General features: G+C 37.6%; 1 protein-coding gene across 2 annotated transcripts; it reads left to right on the top strand.

Annotated features, from left to right (window-relative positions):
* Positions 1-228: 228 nt before the first annotated feature.
* Positions 229-19,073, top strand: LOC107082544 (RNA-binding motif, single-stranded-interacting protein 1-like). Of its 2 annotated transcripts, none has more exons than XM_015371289.1 (14): positions 229-571; positions 2,113-2,273; positions 5,909-5,967; positions 8,002-8,093; positions 8,860-9,017; positions 9,355-9,434; positions 9,536-9,636; positions 11,889-11,938; positions 12,666-12,756; positions 16,105-16,155; positions 16,944-17,045; positions 18,355-18,423; positions 18,673-18,748; positions 18,883-19,073. In XM_015371289.1, exons 1-13 carry the CDS (start codon positions 521-523, stop codon positions 18,739-18,741), a joined length of 1,134 nt encoding a protein of 377 aa, XP_015226775.1. In that variant the 5' UTR covers positions 229-520; the 3' UTR covers positions 18,742-18,748; positions 18,883-19,073. The 2 variants fall into 2 exon arrangements, with proteins under 2 accessions (XP_015226775.1, XP_015226776.1); XM_015371290.1 differs by having other exon boundaries at positions 231-571; positions 2,131-2,273.
* Positions 19,074-21,134: the final 2,061 nt, after the last annotated feature.

Raw genomic sequence — 21,134 nt, 5'->3', positions numbered from 1 at the left:
GAAACCAACTCGAGAGGCGAGCAACGCGTCTGATTGAAACACTGTCCAGAGAAACTACAAAAAACAGACAAAAGGTAAAAATATAAAATTCCTCTCACTGCTACATTTTAAAGATATCACCGTCGAAGTGGGAGTTTTGAGTGGGGGAACACGCGGTTATTCTGCTGTGAATCCCCCCCTGCTCGGAGGCTGAGATGGTTCGGTCTGTAGTAGGTGGGACAGCCGAGCGGTCTGCAGCAGGACGTCGTAGATCAATGAACCGGACCGGAGGGTTGGTCCATCGCCTGGTGTGCATCTGATTGTGTTATAGATGTGTCAGTAGTGCACCTATAAGAACCGAGGCTTTATTCTCTCTAAACCAGCCGGTTCATTATGCGGATATTATAGAGGCTCTTTTATAAGCCCCCATCCATCGTCTCTCGGTTTTCTCCCTGGCTCTATTTGCTTTTAGTTTTTTTATTTATTCTTTTTTTTTTTTTTTAAGGGGAGGGGGACCTGAAACACATCTGTAAGCTCCGGGATGATTTTTGCAAACACAGGCAACCCACTGAAGACGACCAATCGAAAGCAGGTAGGCCAGAAAATGACGCTCTAAACTCACATATCATCTTTATTCCCTGATCGCACTTTTTATTTAATATAAATGCTGCTCCCATTTGATTGGATATTTAAACACAGTGAAAATGCCTCCAGGCGCGCGTGACATTGGGATGGCATTCCCACCTCATTCTTTCTATGGCCGGATTAATTAAATTCATTAGTAAACAGATCCAGCGCTCTCAGCAGTTGCCAAGCAGATGCTCTGATATACATGGGGAGATAAAACAGCAGCTGGCCCACATCTATACCCCCCATCCCCCCCATACACACACTTTATGTCCGACTAACCTTGTTTGGAGCCTCTCTCTGGTCAATATGTATGGCAGCAACTGTACTCCATCTAATAGGTTAATGAATTCTGTCTGAATCCAGAGAGGACTTTTTGTCCTGATGTGATGTGCAGCTTGTCAGGCTGCTCCATGGGCTGGACTGTCCCGCCTGCATTCTTCATTTTGACCTCTGAGATCATTACACCTTTTAGATTAGGTGAGGACTGCTTAAAAAAATGGAGATAATGAAGTAGAAGAAAAAAGAAGCAAACTAAAGCTTTGGTTTGCTGTTTATCTCATAGGAATAAATTCCTGCAGGAAATGTGTCTTTTTTTTTATCTTAATTATCTCTAAGATGCCCTTGTGAATGTCATCCTTTAGATGCATGTTTGAAGGAGATGCCCACCCTTAGAGAAAAGTTCAGAACCACATGCCAAGAAATTAGAACCTCACAAATGTCACTGCCCCTCAAATTCTTCTTTTTTTTTTCAAAATAACTCATCTAAATAATTGTTCTGTTGTTCTTTTTTTATTTTACAGTCTTGTGTGCAGTTTTATAATCACTGGCTCTTGAAGATTGTCCTCTGGTTGTAGACAGATGGTGTGATTCTGCCTTTGATCTGATTGGGGTGGCTGGGAGCGATTTTAATGAATGAGTAAAGGGAAGGAAATGCTTTGCAGGGCAGTGTGGTGTGTGTGTGTGTGTGTGTGTGTGCAGAGTGGCTTACGAGCATGAAGAAAGCGGCATGTTTCTGGGGAATGCCACAGCAGGATGTAATAGTTAAAAACGCCAATTTAATCACAATGTGATTCATAGACTCCCTCTTGCATAAGAGGAAATCTTTCCCTGTGGCGTTTTTGTTGGGCAGAATCATATTTTTGGAACCGCTGGGAGCTTAAATCAATTACTTACATCTGAGGTTGTAAAACAAAAAGGAATCATATTTAAACCTAACAATGTTCTTTCTGTAAGACTTTTGGAAACATAGTGAAGCAAGAAAATAAATGACCCCAAATTCCTCAAAGTTAGCACTTGGCTCACTCTTCCTCCTCCATTGTACACGTATAACAGGATGTTAGGCATTAATATGCAATGCTTTACCAACAACTCCAGCTTTTAACACTGTAGGAAATGACATTTGTGTTTTCCGTGCCTCCATCCTACATGGCTAAGATGTTCTTGTAATTGCTGTTGGTCTGGGTTTTAAATTAGATTATCTGAAGGCCATACGCATCTTAATAGCAGGTTTCCTGTGTGCAGTCCTACCCCATGACTCCGTCCAGTCCCAGCAACAGCAGCAACAGCAGCAGCACAGGCCTGGAGCAGCTCAGCAAAACCAACCTGTACATCCGCGGCCTGCCTCCTGCCACCACAGACCTGGATCTGGTCAAACTCTGCCACCAGTAAGTACATACTGTACACACATACATGCTGAAATTAGGTGAGCTCAGTGCGAAACGAACAATAGAATAGAATAGAATAGAATAGAATAGAATAGAATAGAATAGAATAGAATAGAATAGAATAGAATAGAAAATCCCTCTAATGTCCCACAATGGGGAAATTCTGGTGTTTACAGCAGCAAAAAGATTATAGATAAAAATGGTCACAGAAATGTGGACCTTAGAAAAATGTACAAGAATAACATAATAGTGAAGAGTTAAAAAAATAAATGATAACATACTGCACTGTAAAGTGTTTAACAATATAAAACTGTGCACATGGAGAATAAAAAAAACAATATAAAGCTATGGACATTTTTACAGTAACGGATATTTGAAAATAGCAGCAACGTCAGAGATGTGGAAAATAACAGCAGCATGTTATTTAACTGACTAAGGTAGAGAATGCTTATGTGCTTGTGTTTGATATAAATCTTTGCGTGTGCATGTGTGTAGGGGGGTTGTTGGTTAGTTGGTAAGTTTCATTTTATCTCCGTGGCAAATGTTAAACTTAAGTAATTCTGAATTAGTTTTGCTTTACTTTCAGAATGATAAATGCATGTCCTTTCCGGCAGGAAATACAGCTGATATAATGACTTCCCTGTGAAATTAAAATAACCCTTTTTTTTTTTGGACTGTTCGCTTCAAAAGATACACCATTAAAAGTGGGTGTAAGACGAAGAATCAAGACAAGTTAGAATCTACTCTAAAACTGCGATGTTACCTAAAAACTCTTAATAGTTTCACATCAAGCAAACCAATGTTATATAAAGGTGGAATAGTCATTTTTTGTAGGCAGTGCAGTATATGACTTCTTGATTCAATTAAATTTGTAAAAAACAAAAATTTCATGTTATTTCAGAGGTGAGATGTTCATAATCCCTGCTGTTAACCAAATATAGCTTTGTTTTTTAATCTTGATGAGAGCAGATAAAACCATGGTCGCCAAAAAGGTGCCAAAGTTGCCACATTTTAAATATCATAGACTGGTTTGGAGAGAAGGGTATAAACGATCCTATGGAATTATGTTTGATGTTCTTCTTTTTTCAGCTATTTTTCTGGGCTTGGTGCTAAGCTAAGCTAAAAGGTGCTGGTTGTAGTTTCCATTAAAGCAAAAAAAAAAAAAAGGGTCAAATTTGAGAAATGTTAAATTTGTTATGCAAAATATTTGCAGAATTTCGCTGCTCATAAATGTTTGTTTATACCAAGTTGGTTCTGGCTTATTTTTCACATTTTTTATGTAACATCTACTGAAAGAAAGGTGAGGTTTATATAAATTAAAATTAGATATACAATAATTCCATATATATAATGGCTTTCCAGAATAGAATAATCTGTTTAAACTATCCTGTTTATTGAAGAGGGCTCAAACATCCATGGGTCTATAAATGCACATAAGGTAAAGCATGAGCTCAGCACTGGTATGTGCTGAGCTGTAAAGCATATTGTTCTCTAGAGAAAAAATAGCAGTCCAGTGAACCTATTACACACAACCTGATACTAGCGGCTTAAGTCCGAGCGGTTTTAATGTGGTGGATGTCATAATTAGTGGAGTTTTGTTGTGGCTTTTCCTTTTAAATCAAACACATATTGGAAGTAGAGGCGCTCAGCCATATAACCAGCAGCAGCTGTTTGTGTCCTGTTTGCCTGTGTTTTGTTCTTGTTCCCAATGGTGTTTGACGGCACAAAAGCAGAAACGAAAGCGCTTTTCATAGCAACAAGCCCTGCATGCTGAAATGACCAAGACATTTAGTGTGCGTGGCCTTCATATGCATGTTGCAGGTCAAAGTTCGTCAGACATCCCACTCAGACATAAAAGCCTGAAGTGATCAGATTTCACTAAGGTTTCAGGAAAACATGTTAGGCGTGTAGCTCATCTTCATGAACATTACAGCTTTTTTTTTTTCCAGCTTGAAAAGGGGATTTTATTCTCCTTTTTTGTGGACACACACCAGGAGCACTTCTATGATCCACACCTACAGGGGTCCTTGGCCCCTTATGGCATTTATTTAATTATATACATTATATTTGCGTGGAAAAAAATGAACCCAATTAATCCCTTTTTTTCTAAGAGCCAAATGGGAACCTTTGTATTCACTGTTTTTGTATGCCCTTAAATCTGACGCACAAACAACATCACAAGTGGTCCACTAGAGGTATTCTCATTGCAACTTATGTTGCAACAAGCTAAGATGTTTGCAAAACTAATATCATTGTCCAATTAGGGCACACATTCTCCCGCCAGGTTACATCAGACTACATGATTAGCTTTAATGGCAACATAAGTAAATCTAGGTATGAAGAACTAAACAACATCTCGATGAAGTGGGTTGCAACATGACTTGTTTGCCTTAGTAAATGGCTTAAGGAAAAATAAAGTAGCCTCAGTGGGAGATTTAAGCTTCTAAAAGCAAAGGTTTATTCATCGCTCCGCTGTCATAGTCCTGTTGTCGGCATTAGATTTAAACTTTAATTTCTGTTCATAGTAAATGTTAAAATCTTAAGGGCAATATTATTGCTATGTTTTATATTTTTTTTATTTTTAATGGAAGACATTGTGCTCTCCTTAATGTTCATGGACTGTTCACACTTGTAAAGAAGTAGATTTTCCTAGAACTTGCATAAAATATCAGCTAAATGATGACTTTCAACCAATCTGATGTTTGCTCATGTCTTTTTATTCAACAATTTAGGAGCAAAAAGGTTTGTTGAATTCAAGGAGTCGTTTATTATGTTAATATATGGTTCACGCAAACAAAAAATTTAAATAAATCCAAACACTAATACATATATTTTTATTGAGTTGCTATCAAGTATTAAAACTTCATTAGAACCCAAATTTTTGTACAGCTTTTGAATGGGAATGTTCTCTGTATTTTTTTGTAAAGGTCACAAGTTAGGACATTTTCCCTCCAAAAAGCTTTAACTGTGTGGTTTTTACTTTTGCAAAAGCACGGTTACCATGGTAACAGCATGTGATAGAAAGATGAGAGCTGGAGTGTGGAGGGTTAAGCAATGTGACTGGTTTTCTATAGAGACAGAGCGATACATCAGCTGATCGATATTTTGGCCAGTATTAGCATTTTGTTTATTTTATTTTTATAAGCATCAGCCGATCTGTGCAGGTATTGGCCGATTCATTAGTGCTTTCAGGCAGCTATGTCTTAAGCTAAAGCTCACACATTTCTGACCCCTCCATTTTTTTCCATTATTAATGTTTTGTTTGATTTATTAACACATTTTTTGTTGCCTAAATTGAGACTAGTGTTACAATTATTAATGTGTTTTTCTTATATTGTAAATGGATGAAAAAAAGTGGCTTTAAAGGTTGAACTTAAAAGTCTACAGCACATATCAAGAACTGTTAGACTGATGTAAATATAATCTGTATCAGCATCATTTAAAAAAAAAGAAAAAAGAATGTATTGGTCAATCTCTTATTTTTTGCACATCATAGAACAGGTTACTTCCCTTGGAAAATGGCATAAAGGTTTTAGGGTTGTTAACATCAATTAGTGACGCTCACTGGTGTCTGTATTTAGGCCTTGTTAGATGAGTGTTCTTTGAGAGTAATCTGCATTTTTTTGTATCTCCAGGTATGGAAAGATTCAGTCGGCAAAGGCGATTCTGGACAAGACGACTAACAAGTGCAAAGGTCAGTGAGCTCATCTGTTTCAGTTATGCATAATTAATATATTTAGACACATATTAATTGTGATTAAGCATTAAGGTAGTTTATACCTTTGAAGTTTAAGATGAAATGTTCATTTTTCCTTTTTTATTTGACTGAATTGTAGTACATTTCAGACAGTAGCTGGTTTGCATAAATTTTCTGTAGGTTATAGTTATTTAACTCGATAATCCATCTTTTAATCCGCCACTGTTGGGGCGACAATGGCGTTGGATGTAGGAGTTTGCCCTGAAATGGAAGGGTTGACGGTTCAAGCCCAGAGTACGACCTTCAGTGTCGTTGTGTCCTTGGGCAGGACACTTCACCTGCATTGTCTACTGATGGTGGTCAGAGGGCCCGGTGGCGCCAGTGTATGGCAGCCCCGCTTCTGTCAGTGAGCCCCAGGGCAGCTGTGACTACAATGTAGCTTGCCACCATCAGTGTGTGAGTGTGTGTGTGAATGGGTGAATGAATGTAGTGTAAAGCGCTTTGGTCAAGTCTCCTTACTTGAATAAAGGCGCTATATAAGTACATGCCATTTACCATTTTAAAGACAATTGCTTCAGCTTCCTTTCTGGTCAAAATTCAGCTGCTTCTCATCGCAGTAGACTGATTTAGACAAAATCTTTGCTGAGCCCCACTTCCATGGTAACAAAAGTTTGACAAAAATAAAAGCAGATTAAAATGGATTATCCCAGACAGACAGATTTAGAGGATCCACAGACACATTTTATCTCCTCATGGATTCAAACAGAAAACAGAGAATGACTTTATTAAGGAGAACAATAAGGACCATACTTGATAGTTAGAAAAAAATGGTGTATTTAAGCAAAGGTATAGTTATAGTAAGTAATTAGCCCTTATATACATTTCAAAAGTGAATATATTGAAATGTCTTAAATACTGAGGTGAAAAAGTGCACATCTTCCAGGATTGGTTGCACAACAAATAACATGTACCAAATCTGTATGGACCACCCTATTAAGATGCAGATATTTAATGTGCTGCTTGGTGTTACCACGGAAAATTTGGTGGATCGGATTAGATTTGTTTTGTGTCTCCTGTTGTTAATGCAGCTGAAATTTGCAATTCGAAATTCTCTTCCCAGTGGAGTTCAGGTTATTATAGCTGCAATGTGTGACCAATAAAGCATATACACTGCAGTGAAGGGATGCAGTTTCAGAAAGTCTTCTCACGTAAACGCGATTGTTGTACCAGAGCAAACCCTATGAGGCTAGTACTAAGAGCGCCATTAATGTCCTCCCACTGAAGTAAGATTTTAGAGCAACAGTTAAATTATCTTCTAGCAGATGTTCATGGATGTCCTACGTAGTGTAGGGTGGGTACAACAAAGGTGGCGACAAGTGCTCTTATTTTGAAGGGCAATGATTGCTATTCTCTAGATCTGAACCATCCTTGGGACATCCAAATCAGTCAAATCTCCGCTTTTTCATTCATTCCACCTTTATTTATAGAGGTAATCTCATTTAGATCCAAGATCTAATTTATTAAGAGACGCCTGTTTGCTGAAACACAACAACAATTAAAAATCATTCGACAAACATAGTAACAATACAAGTAAAGCGTGCGACTTATGCAAGGTGCATTAGATCATTTCTCATTTTGACTAAAAGGAAATGTAAATTATCCCAGAGAAATCGGTGTGGATATTTTCAGCAGAGAAAACGGTGCATAATAATAAAATACCTTTTGATCTAATGAAACGCTGAAGGAGAGGAAGTCCTGAGGCTCAGGGTTCTAGCTGGACTGTCTAAGTCACAGTGTCTTGGACTTGGAAAAACCTGGTGACAGATAATGTTGCCTTCATCACAAAAATCAATACAAAGCAAACAGTCATGATATTCTACCTGCTGCTTTTTATTTAGGGTCATTTGAAGCCATACAAATATTTCCGTAGTACTGATTTCTCTGTTATATTGACATTAAAAACAGTTTAAACTATTGATTCTTCTAATGATTTAATGACTGATGTCAGAAATATTGTTCCTCAAACATCAGGTTACGGCTTTGTGGACTTCGACAGCCCAGCTGCTGCTCTAAAGGCAGTGCATGCTCTGAAAACCAGCGGCATTCAGGCCCAGATGGCCAAGGTAGGTCTGATAGAGGCATGCCTACATGTCTGTTTTTGTGTGCAAACTTCTCATGCTTATGAACCTTTCTTTGGAGTAGTTGTGCTTATTTGACTGTTTGCATTCTTCTGTTTTGCGTTTGATGACATAAAAATATTCACCTGTTCTCAGCTGACTTGCTCATCCTCCTGTGATCCAATTGAAACGATTGATCAGTAACCAATCGTGTTTGGTCTAATAACATTGATTTCACAGTTTTAACGATAATGGCCGTGAGATATGCAAGCAGCTTTAAAGATAAATGATGAAAGGAAAAACAGGATATTAATGTATTATCTTAAATTATTTATCACAAATTTCCCGGAGCATGACATTTCTTTTAGTCCTGTGGTTTTTTTCCTGCATGCGTGCATTGCAGTGTGAGAGTTCAGTGATGAATTGCTGCTCTCGGGAGACCTGCATGTGGCTGCTCCGCTTGTATCAAACATGGCAGAACACTAGTTGTGTGTTGCAGTAGCTATGGCGACGCCGCACTCGTGCTGTTTCCAGGAGAGACCGTAGAGGCGCTGAGCTGCTGCTCAGAGCGGATGAAGAGGGATGCACTGCGTGTGGTTTTATGTGGATGTGTGTGTGCAGAAGAGCTTAAAAAATGTTTGTTTAACCAAAACGTTCCTTTGACCAAACTTGAGTCAGTGCTCTGAGTCGACCATATGTCAGCCAAGATAAAGTGCATTATCTGTATTTTTTTTGTAAAATCCTAACGCTCTATCCTAATGTTTCTGAGCAGCAGCAGGAGCAGGACCCCACGAACCTTTACATTTCCAACTTGCCTCTCTCGATGGATGAGAGGGAGCTGGAGAAGATGCTGCAGCCCTTCGGCCAGGTCGTCTCCACTCGAATCCTACGGGACTACAGCGGTAACAGCAGAGGCGTGGGCTTTGCCAGGTGTGTCACAGGATAGACTGAGAAGAAACACATCCGCTTCTTGTCTGATGAATCACCTTTGAAGTAGCTGTGGAATAAGCCTTCAGCAAAATGTTCTCCATGTGATCTGGTATTAAGCTTTGTCTATTTGTAGCTGATGTTCCTACATAAAAAAAGAGGACTGGAAAAACAGCGATCTGTGGGGGAAAAAAAAAAAGATCACTCTACATCAAAAGCCTACTTTTAATGTTAAATTTCTTTGAAAGAAGCAAGCCAAATGTGAAAGTAAAATATTTAGCGTGTAAACCAAGTAGTTTTGCAAAACATGTACCCTTTTTAAAAGATGCTGTCCCCACAGGATGGACACGACGGAGCAGTGCAACGCAGTCATCTCCCAGTTCAACGGGAAATTCATCAAGTTAGCTTCTGGAGCTCTGGGTAATGAAAGTATCACTCTTCTCTCCATCTTGTATCGAGAGGCATAATTACAATTAGTTCATGCTATGTGTCTGTTTTCATTTTGTGCGTTTGTCTTCCAGGCCCATCTCAACCTCTGTTATGTAAGTTTGCGGACAGTCAAAGAAAGAAACACGCTCACAGTGGATATGTGCCCAATGGACAGTCAAGCGATCTCAGACTAGTATGTATAATTTTTTTTTACCTCAACACCTTTTGTAGTATTGCTTTATTACTATATGATTATAACCTATTCAAAAACACTGTACATTTAGAAATATTTTTTGTTATTCAAAATTAGACTTCCATCTACCGAATAATGGGTCTGTAGTGTATGTATTTAAACATCACCTGTGTGTTCATCACCTGTTTAAAGTAGGGATGCACGATATTGGGATTTTGGCCGATATCCGATATGCCGATATTTTAAAACTCATGTAGCCGATAACCGATATCGATACCGATGTTAAAGCTGGACAAAAATAAGTAGTCATTGAAAATAGCAGTTTTGTTATCCATTTCTGACACTTATAATCAAATATGCTGATATGATGCTCATATGCTGATATCAAATAGATTTTTTAAAAACGCGGTATCGATCTATTTTACTTTCAAAATCTCGTGAAATTTCATCGTTCTGTTACAAACTCTCGTGATATTTTGCAAATTATTGTGAGAATTTTTTTAGTAAAATAGATCGATACCGCATCAATATATCAACATATAAAAATATGGCAAAATTTCGTGAATTTTTGAGGGAATTCGTAGCATAACGATGACATATAGCAATATTTCATTAGTAAAAGAGATTGATATGGTGTTTTTAAATGGCAATATATCAGCATATGGAGATATTTTAATGTATGAATATTTTTTCCCTCATCTTTAGAAGTTTTTAAGTCTGTAAAAAAGAAGTTTTTGAGGAAGAAGAAGAAGTAGTATTTTTTTTTTTTTTTTTAGAGTTTAGAAACTCAGAAGCTGATCAAATATCAGGTTAAATATCGGTGGGGTGGCCGGTGTCCGATATTCAGTTTTAAGGCCGATACAGGCCGATACCGATAGGGGGCCGATTATATCGTGCATCTCTAGTTTAAAGGAGCAAAGAATTTTATGAAAAAAAGTTATAATTGAGTGATTCCAAATGTTTAATGAAAGTGATGCAAAAATGGGACTGAAAACTTTATACAAATGAATCCTAACTGAATGTTCCCACCAGGAGAGCGCAGAAAAGAAATATGTAATATTTTAAGAAAGTCTAATCATTAAGCACTAGCTGGATATTTTTACATAACTATATTATTGGCATTCTTTCTAATGAAAAAAAAACTTAAAATCAAGTTATAAATTTAAAATGTTTTACAGCAGAATAAAACTTCCAAGGAATAAATTACAGCCTTTTTTTTTTTTTTTCAAATTGTGCTACATGTGAGTGCTATATTGTAGGCTTATAGAAAGATGGTCTTGGGTCTGAATTCTAGCTGGGACCCACTGGATAAAGTTACTGAGTTCTTGTTATTCATACATAAACACAGTGGATCATTTTGAGGTGCTTGACTTCATCTTACAGTCCAAAAGCATATTAGGTCAACTGGCAGCTCAAGTTTGCCTTCAGGGTGTGAGTGCGCATGGTTGGACATGCGTACTCACAGAATGTCTGTGTGTTACATCTTTTAAGTATGTGCAGAAAATAATTAAATTCAGGGTCTCTTATTTCACACATTTGTTTCCTTGAGAATCTGTTCAATCGCCATTAGGACAATATTTTGTAAACACTACTGACCGCTGTCCAGTGGTTTAAATGCATGCAAATCAAACAATCCAAAGTCAGCATAATGAACTCTATCAGTCGAGGAGATTACTGCAATTTCCATGATTCTTAGATTCTTAGAGATCAAGGTTGGATCTTAGAAAGGCTAAAGGATTTTAAGTTGTCTTTTTTTTTTTTTTATTTGTCCTCTGTGCTAACAAGCTTGTTGATGTTTCACTCCAGAGTTTGGTAGTTTTATGACCTTTGCAGCTTGCTTTTCCTTTCATTGTGGCTTAACTGACTGGACTTTACTGTCCGTGTTGCGTGGGAAAGTCCGTACTCCTCTCATTCACAAATCTGATCTTTAGCTGCAACTCTCTCTCCCCTACTGTGTGTCGGCGAACCCACTTGCAAATCTTCGTTATATTTTTGCAGAAGAAATAAAACGTATCTTTCATTACACTGGTTACAGATATCATAAAAATTTGCTTTTCTTAAATTGTTATATAAATATTAAATTTACTTTCTGTGCTTTGCAATTTATTTACACAGCAGTAAACTACTAAACCCATTTTCTGTCAACATTTTAAAACAGTTTTGTGAGATGAGGTGATGCATGTCATTAGGGAAGGGGGATGTTTGAAAAAACATATACAAACCACAATAATGTTTGTTTTTGGTTGCCATAGGGTGCAATGACTTTGACTTATGACCCCTCCACAGCAGCCATACAGAACGGGTAAGTTACCCCCTCGTGATAGAAGTTTGTCAAGTTTAACACATTTTTTATGAAAATAGCTAAAAGTAACTTTGCGTTAAGGGGATTTTAATTTGCTCAAGCAACAAGTTTTACTTTGAAATGCCCTTGGGATTTTATGAACAATATTTAGTCCTTCATTTCTCTTAAATACAATTTCCACTCTCACTTCATATTAAAAGATATTAATCCAAATGAATTACTTGATAACTTAATGGTCTGATCTCCCCCTTAAAAACATTGCTATGCAGGCATTCATTTATGCATGATGCTGATGCCAACATTCCTCTTTACAATCTCTTTTCTACGGAGCCCCTCTGATGACATGGTCAAAAACATTTTTTTATTGTGGCCACGAAGTAGTATTTCGTGCGCACGAAATACTACTTCGTGGCCACGCAATAAGCTTAACGTGCGCACAAAATACTTATTAATAATATAATTCCTGGACAACTGGGTAAGCAAATCGAGCGCGCCTTAGACCTTAGAGAAGGCACGCTTTCTAACACTGACTGAACCTTTAAAGTTATTGTTATCAATTGATTTACATACTTATTTTACATTTTTCAGCATATATAATAACAGATACCATAACATTTTGCACTCCCAAACATCAATTTATTTAAGTTTTTCTGACACCTTTTCATAATTACAACAATTCTACTGATGAAATGCTGTTAATTATATATTTTTTGTTTTTTTTCTATAGGTACTATCCCTCCCCGTATCCAGTGACCAATAGAATAATGACTGTGCAGCCTGCAATGTCTCCGTACATGTCTCCTGTCTCTGCTTACCAGGTACTCAAAGAGTCTTCTTAAAATATCCCCATACAAAACCATAAATAACAAACAAGCAAATTTTGTGTCCTTTCGCCTCACCTTTTATTCTGATGCTGTTGGTGTGCACGTCAGGGTGCGGCTTAAAATTCATGAGTGTGTTAGGGTTTAGTTGTTTCCCATATGCTCAGGTGCTAGATGTGATCGAAAAGGTGTTAAACCATAGCTGAAACACTTAGCAGTATTTTGTCACAACAGATTGTTACTTCAAACGGTGCAAAGCAGCATGAACAGATACAGGATCTGTCAGTGATCTCTGTGTTTGCAGGAAGAAATAATGAAGTATTCTCTACTTAATATTAATACACAATAATACATCTCAGTTCTACCAAAACTATTTCCTGCTCCAAACTTGAAGATGAAGGATGATTTTGTAGAATTCTGTTTCTCAGGTTTGCAACATAAAATTGTTTTTGTTTGTTTAAAAAACATTTTTTTATTTGTTAAATCTATTTGCTAGATGTTTATTATCTATTTTTCATTTTGATTTTAAACGTAGTAAGACTTTGTAGTCCATTATAGTACTAGTATTGACCAGTACTATAATAGTGATGTCAGCATGCCCGATTTAATTGTAAGCATTAATTTACATTTTGTATAAAATAACACAAGCACACATAAAATCAAGACAAACAATTTGACCAAAAAAAAAAAAAAAATCTATTTCCTATTTTTTAAGGCATTGGTTAAGAAGGGAAAGTCTCCTTAAATGGAAAAAAAAAAGCAATTACCTAATCCCCAAAAGTGTTTAAATCAGTTGGATCTTTACATACAAACAATTTCTTCTCCTTAAAACTCCACATCTGTAACTTTACAACCAAAAACTTTTTTTTTTTTTTTTTTTTCATCCAGAAACATAAAGCAATGCTGAATTGTGAAGTGGATAGAAAACCGGTCCAATTTTTTTTTTCAAATAAAAATCAGAAAATTGAAACATTTGCCTCCTTTATGCTGGTGCTGCAGATTTGATACCATTAAATGTGCTAAGAAGTCACATAATTAGTTTATAAACTCCACTCGTGTGTTATTTAATACTACTGTTATATTTCTGGACTCAGAAGGTTGTTAGAAAATATCACTGAACAAACTGCGTGACCATCTACTGGAACTGAAGGTTTGACAAGAGAAGCGTTAACCAGAGAAGCAGTCATAGAGGCTAAGGGTTACTCTAAGGGATCAGCAGAGAGCAGCAGCCCAAGTGAAATAATCTATTGATAGTGCACTCCATTGATCTGGTTTTTATGGTGTAAGAAGATAGACAATTTTGAGCAAAAGACGCACTGTTTAAAGTTTGTTACAAGCCATACAAAAGGAGCATCAAAATGTGGAATTATGCTGTGGATAATTAAGATCAATCTGATCTTCTAAGATCCCAAGCTTGGTTTATACTTGACCTGTCCGCAAGGTCTGTGCGGCCAAATTACAGAAAGTGCACATTTTCAGGGTTTAAACTGCATCACTAGTTGAAGGCAACCCCATTTGCATATCCTCCTCCCAGTATTTTGCAGGTTCTGACAATCAGCATGTATTCTCCATATTTATGGAGCTAAACGTGGTAAATTTTGGGTGCTTATGTTTAGTAGATCGGCTGGCTTTTTATACATGCAAACCTTCGGTTGATTATGTTTGAAAGGAAACAGGCACATTGAAGCTTGTCACAGTTGATTGTCAGACAGTTGTAGCTAAACGTAGGTCAGATCTGTGAGAAAACGATGCCATGCTATTAGAGAGGACGTTCACCTTCCAGCAGAAGCTCAAGCCTAAACATGCAAATATATTCATGCTGAGGCAAAGTCCAGACCTAAACTAAAATGTAAATATGTGGCTAGACTTAAAAAATGCCACCCAGAAATCATTGGTGTTATGTAAGTGAATATAGTGTGGAAAAGCAATGCTCCCTACACATTTTTATTTTTAATTGTAGAAATAATAATAAAAAAATCAAATGATATTGCCCATTCTATGTACTTCTGAATTGCACCCTTCTTTGCTTTAGTCTCTCACATAAAATCTGAATAAACTATAACATGATAAAATGTGGGGAACTGGTACATAAACGCTTTTGTAACTCTGTACATGTGCTATGTGTCTTCGGTTGTTAATAACCGGATCTATTCTCTTTGATTATTTTGTACATAAAATTAAATCTTGAAACACCACCAGGATCACAGCCTTCATGTTGTGAAAGTGAGTATTATAAATGCACAATTTAACTTTGTCTCAGATTAATTCCACATTAGTGGCATTTCAAAATAAGTCAATTTTCAATAAACACTTTACTGTTACACCAAGACCAGAAAGCCAAGAGCCCTCTGGTTGATTCAATCAGTCTAAAACTCCATCTCCATCCATCTTCTGCTGTGAAACAGCAATATGTGCAAATAAAAGCTTTAAATAAGTCATACACAAGAATCAGGAATTCACATTTTCTCTCGGTTCTGACAGTCAAAATCCTATTTTCTTCATTGAGTAAAAAACAAGGTTGTAAAACTACAAAAGAACAGAAGCAAAAACAAAACTGTCAAGAAAAACAACAGGATAAAAGAAGCCGACATAAACTCAACAAACAGAGAGATGTCTGCTTTTTTTGCATACATAGATACATTTTCCTCCAACTCGAAATGGCAACCTCAAGGGGGAGTTTACTGGGATAATACTACATTAAGCTGGATCCATGCGACGTCTGAGAGCATCTGGATGTTTAAACTACACAATAAAACATGCCTACTGTGAAGATGTAAAACATCCTAAAGTGGAGAACTTCAAAAACCAATAAAATCTTCAAAGTAACATCAAATCATCTAAAAGCTTAGGGGAGGAATATCTGTATTGATGTTAAATGCTTATAGTTTTGAAGATCAGAAGACTGCATTTTTTACAAGTTGTAAGTGAAGAAAGGGGGATTTCCTGTATCTTCTTATATTTTACCAGGTTTTCTAACAGAGGACTGATTCCATAAAGCCCAAGATGAAGCAGTTAGCGGCTCTGGAAATATAAAAAAAACTGCATTTTATTCAGGTTGTCAGTAATGCAGTGGCAGCAGATGATTAAAATGAACATGAATGACTAATCATACTAAAACAGCTCCACAGAAGCTCCTTCTGGGAAACAGTCTTACACATTAAGGCTGAAGCGTTTGGGCTGTTTAAGGCAGGATTGGTTACTTTAAAAGTCATACCCAGATAGAAGTATTTTTCTTATGTCTATTTTTTGATTTGCGTACATGCATACAATCTGTTATTACATCTGATTGTCTGTAACATGAATATGTTTTATCTTTTCTGTGTCTCATGATCTACCCTACTTTAGGTTCAGAGTCATTCTTGGGTGGCACATCAACCATACATCATGCAACACCCAGTAAGTGAACAAAACATATAAAAACTGTGGCCCAACACTATTTCTGCTTACAGGAAATGGGTGTGTTTGTGTGTGTGTGCTGCAGCTGAAGCTAAAGGTTTAAGCCCATTGCTGTTTGCTCTTATTCAGCCCTTTCTGCTGACACAGTCAACCCAACATTCAAAGTTCCCTAAACATAATGTGTGGAAAGACCAAGCTGACAGGCTGTGGGATACAGGCGAGTGTGTGATGGAGAGAGCAAAGAAAGAGAAAGGAAAGAACTAAGCCGACAGCCAGCCCTCCCTTCCTCTGCTCCGTCATTGTGGATCCAGCAGGAAATGCCTGAAGCAGAGACAGTCTTGTGACTCTTTGACTTTTCCAACAGATGGTTTCCACTGGAACAAGTGTCTGTGCTGCTCTGCCCCCTGCCCCCCCACCACACACACACATAGAGTTTCTGTTGGGAATGAACTGTTCCCGAAAGGCATTAATGTTTAAAGAGGCACACTCCATTTGAAAGTTGACAAGCTGCCAAATGAATCCTTTCAGTAGATTCTGAGTATTAAATTTGACTTGGTTAATGAGTATATGCTCAGAGGTGTTGAGAGAAAGCTGTTAGTTTTGGTGGTTTTTGGACCACACTTGTAGATTTTAGGTCATTGGTATATTTCTGCCTCTTTCTGTTGTGTTTGTTGCTAGGTGTTTATTTCTGTTATTAGAGAGCTGCTGGTAGAGAGAGTTGCCTGGCTGTGTGGTACGCTCTGTATCATGTGACATGGTTGTTAAAGCTGAACTGCCTTGTATCTCAGGCTGCTGTGATGTCTCCCTCTGTGGATCCCTCCATGTCAATGCATCCCACAGCTATGATTACTCAGCAGATGGGCCAGCTGTCGTTGGGAAACACAGGAACGGTACGTAGGACCAACTTCATCACTTAAAAGATTTTCAGATTTAACCATTTCATTATTTAAAGATCTAAAAAAACATATTTAATTACTGTTACCTTGAGGAATTTTAATTTGGGAATTTTGAGCATAGAGGAAATTGTTTCTCTGACATTCAAACCAAAACAGGAGTTCATGCAATAAAAAAAAACACACAAATTCTTATTTTTTTTTTTTTGACATATAACATAACAAACCATTTCTTAAAGTATGCATGATGGAACAGAGAGCACTACCTCCAGTGACAATATGTACTTTTTACTGGTTATCACCTTAACCGTCCCATCTTAGCAGATAAAAGTAACATTTAAAAAAGGCGATTGTGCACCAAAGAGAATACTCTTTTTAATAAAACTTAAACTGTACCTCAGCTTTGTCCATATTAGGTCTTATTAGAGTTACTCACAGTTGATATGTATTATAGGCCTTTCTCAAGTAAGACTACTAGCGATCCGTTATTTTAATTTTCCTTAAGTAAAAGTAAAAAGAACAGTGCAGCGAAACTACTCCTAAATACATTTTAATCGAAAAGTTAATGAAGCAAATGTCACTGAGTAAAGGTTACTAGCAACTACCCACGCCTGAGGTTTCCTGCTTTTTGCTTTTAACTGAAATAGTGGGTTTGTGTGAAGAGGCCATAAATGGCAGTGCTGAGTTATATTTCTACTCTGAAATCAAAACTTTTTCATAAAATAAAATGGCCTTGAATTCGTTTATACGATTGAGTCGGTTCAAAATCCCCAAAATGCAAAGTGGCTGCCACACATGTTAAACATCCATCCATTTTCTAACACGCTTAGTCCCAAGTGGGGTCGCGAGGGGTGCTAGTGCCCACGGGCGAGAGGCAGGGTACACCCTGGACAGGTCGCCAGTCCATGGCAGGTTGTTTTTGGACTGTGGGAGGAAGCCAGAGTACTCAGAAAGAACCCATGCATGCTTAGGGACAACATGCAAACTCAGACCCAGACCCAGAACCTTCTTGCTGCATGGCAGCAGTGTTACCCATTGCACAACTGAGCAGTCCCATGTTAAACATATTCTCCTTTTTTGCCATTTTGTAGGTTTTATCTCAGTAAAGGCAAGTTCCGTGCTGTCACTGAAAGTATTGGAGCCTTTGTTATATAACAGCCCCTTCACGCTGCCTTTAGTGTCGATAAAGTTGGAAAACAGTGTAAAAGAGTTTAAGATTCATACATCACCCTTCTACGGGCACTATAGCTTACACAGTAAGTCATAAAGTATTTTATTTTTGTATTTGTTCTTCTGTATTTTACAGTACATTGCTGCCAACCCAGGGGTCCAGGGAGCCTATATGCCTCAATACCCCCCACTGCCGCCAGCAGCTGTAAGTTCTCTGTGAAATCATTCTTTATCATGCAGTCCCCCTCCACCCAGCATCCGTTTAAATCCATTGCATCTAAAAACAGTAATTACTTCAGAAAATGACAGCAGCCTATGCCTTGTCCAGAAGTCCTCCATTCATAAAAGCCTTGGGTTGTTTTTGAAGCGTTCGTCCCCCCAAACCATCAATTTTCTCACCCAGAGGGCGGTTATTATCAGTCTCTAAAGTAGAGATGCTGTTCTTGCTTTGCAGGAAAACGGCACGCTGCAGCAAGTGGATTCATCCAATAACTCGTCTCCCTACAGTCAACTCAGCAAGTAATACACAGGTACAGGACAGCTAGGAAAAATTTTATTTATAATCAGTTACGTTAAAGAAAATATTGTGCACAGAAAAGAAATAAAAATCAAATATCTAATAGAATCTAACAAAGTGTTTTGTTTTTCTGACTATGATTTTTAGGCCACCTTGCAGCTCAGAGAGCCGGAGGGCAGTTGGAAAGCTGCTGAGGATATCGCAGGGATGAAAGCAACCGCCTGCCCTGATTGGACCAGATACACAAACATTTCTTTTGCACAGCCCCGACATTTTTAGTGGGAATTGAACAGAAGTGGACTTAAACAGTCGGCCAATCAAAGGGGAAAATCAACGAAGAAAAAAAAAAAAAAGTAGATCTATTTTGATAAGAACCAACATCCCTCTCTTACTCTCCTTTTCAACAACACTTTCCCTCCCACCTTCACCCCACCCCTAATCATAGTATGATGTGACATTGCATTGCATGTGACTGGGATTATTTTCACCTCCTTTTCGAGTTCCCCATTATTTTAGAGTCTGTTTCATTCTTGGTGTACAGACGTCAGCAGGCCTCGTTTGCACTGAAACTTTTAGAATAACTTCTTACTGGTTTTCAGAGCTACAGGAAAGTGAAACGCTGACGGGAAGTCGGTCCGAACTGCACTTGAAAGCTAACATAGATGACCATTTCATTAGGAAATTATCGAATTTATTATTGGAAACGGTGCCTTCCTCACATAACATTGAACATCGTCCATCTAACTTGATCAGGTGTCATTCTTCTATTCCAATTGATCAATAGTGTGTGTGAAATCATGGAAATCTCCATGAAGTGTTTCGCTATCTAGTTGTTTGGTAGCAATAAAGACAATGACAGTTCCACGGCAATACTGAGAACAAAGGTGACAAACTCAGAGCATGGTAATTTCTTATTTTTCCTTTTTCCTTACCTTTTTTTAATTTCATTTCCTTTTTTCTTTTTTTTTGAATGAACTAAACATTAAACACGAGCCGTACTTTTATGACTTTACAAGTTTGACACCCAATGGGCACCTCTTTCAAAGGCTTTTTGTTTTCTCTAGTGGTCGGTTTGACCAGTTATCTACCTCACGGTTTCGCTGGACTCGGCTGGTGCTGTCGGGTTTGCAGGTAAAGCCCCTTCGCGCCAGACTGATCGCTGCAAACCAGAAGCCACGCTCAGGAGCTGGCTAAATAGGACTTCTGCCGTTTGTCTCCCATGTGCAGCATTCCTCCTCTTAATCATCAATATGGGGAAAAAGATGCTTTTTAAAATTTATCCCAATTTGTCTTTCCTTTTATTGTGTTTTTTTTCCCCATAACATGACAACCAATGCTCCATTTTAGAAACTCATAGTTTCTCTGTAAAGCAGTTACTATTTTGTTAGATATTTCACATTTCACCTGCTTACTGTAAAGATAAAACATGCCAAACCATTTAGATGAGCGTAAAAAAACATAAAAAATAAAACAATCAGGAATAAAGTACTGAAAAAAAAAGTTATCTTTATGTAGTTTGATGGTTTTTGAAATTGAATAGCAAAACTATATTTCTTAAAATCTGCAAGCTACTTCCTTACTGCGAGGGCCAAAAGTAAAAAGCAGAGTAGTTTCACTTCTTCGTTGTTCTCTTTTTTCCTTCTGGATGAATTTCTGACGAACAATCATCTGGAAAGAGGAAAAAAGGTCAAAGCAAAGTACCATTGTGGTGCTTCCTCCTCAGCTGCTCTGCTTAAAACAGTGGGAGGTGAACACAGACAAATTACAGCCGGACATTTTACTGAACGTACTTTTCTTTTCTGAAGATTTGTTGCTGGGAAAAAAAAGTAAAAAAAAAAAAAAAAAGAAACAAAAAAAACAACAACTTGTTTTTCTCCTTGCCTCCCTCCTGTAAAAAAAAAAAAAAAACAACAACTTGTTTTTCTCCTTGCCTCCCTCCTGTCACCATCTACCGATTCTCAAGCAACCCTCTCCTTGCTCCTTTGGAAACATTGAATTAAAAACAATAAAACATTCTTCTCTTTCTCAGATATCATGGCTTTTTTTTGACCAGCTTCTTTGCTACAGTTGTACTTTACTGTCAGTCAGGTTTAGACTTAACTGCAGGCAGGCGCTTGATTGAGCAATTGATTGAGCAATTGAGCATGATGTTGTTTTAATACGGTAAAGCAGAAAAACGTACATATGATATGGAAATGAAACCAAAAAGTACAGAAGAGGTAACAGTAACACAATAATCCAGCAAAGATTGATGAAAACCAGAAAGCTTATAGTCATGGTGAATGTAGAGGAAAGGGCATGGGGAGCAGGTGAGAGCAATCAGGTGAGAATGAGAAACAGCTGAGGAGAATTAAGGTGATGAGCTGAGGGAGGGCGAATAATTAACAAGGTAAAAAGGG

The sequence above is a fragment of the Cyprinodon variegatus genome, unplaced genomic scaffold (assembly GCF_000732505.1).
Source record: "Cyprinodon variegatus isolate N-32 unplaced genomic scaffold, C_variegatus-1.0 Scaffold55, whole genome shotgun sequence".
NCBI lineage: Eukaryota > Metazoa > Chordata > Actinopteri > Cyprinodontiformes > Cyprinodontidae > Cyprinodon > Cyprinodon variegatus.
Note: the sequence above shows the minus strand (reverse complement) of the source record. Positions and strands in the feature narration are given on the sequence as shown.

Excerpts from the sequence above, each read along its gene's own strand:
- LOC107082544 (XM_015371289.1), top strand. The coding sequence starts at position 521 with ATGATTTTTGCAAACACAGGCAACCCACTGAAGACGACCAATCGAAAG. Across the intron at positions 9,435-9,535 it reads GTTAGCTTCTGGAGCTCTGG|GCCCATCTCAACCTCTGTTA; the intron begins GTAATGAAAGTA and ends TTTGTCTTCCAG. Across the intron at positions 16,156-16,943 it reads CATACATCATGCAACACCCA|GCTGCTGTGATGTCTCCCTC; the intron begins GTAAGTGAACAA and ends CTTGTATCTCAG.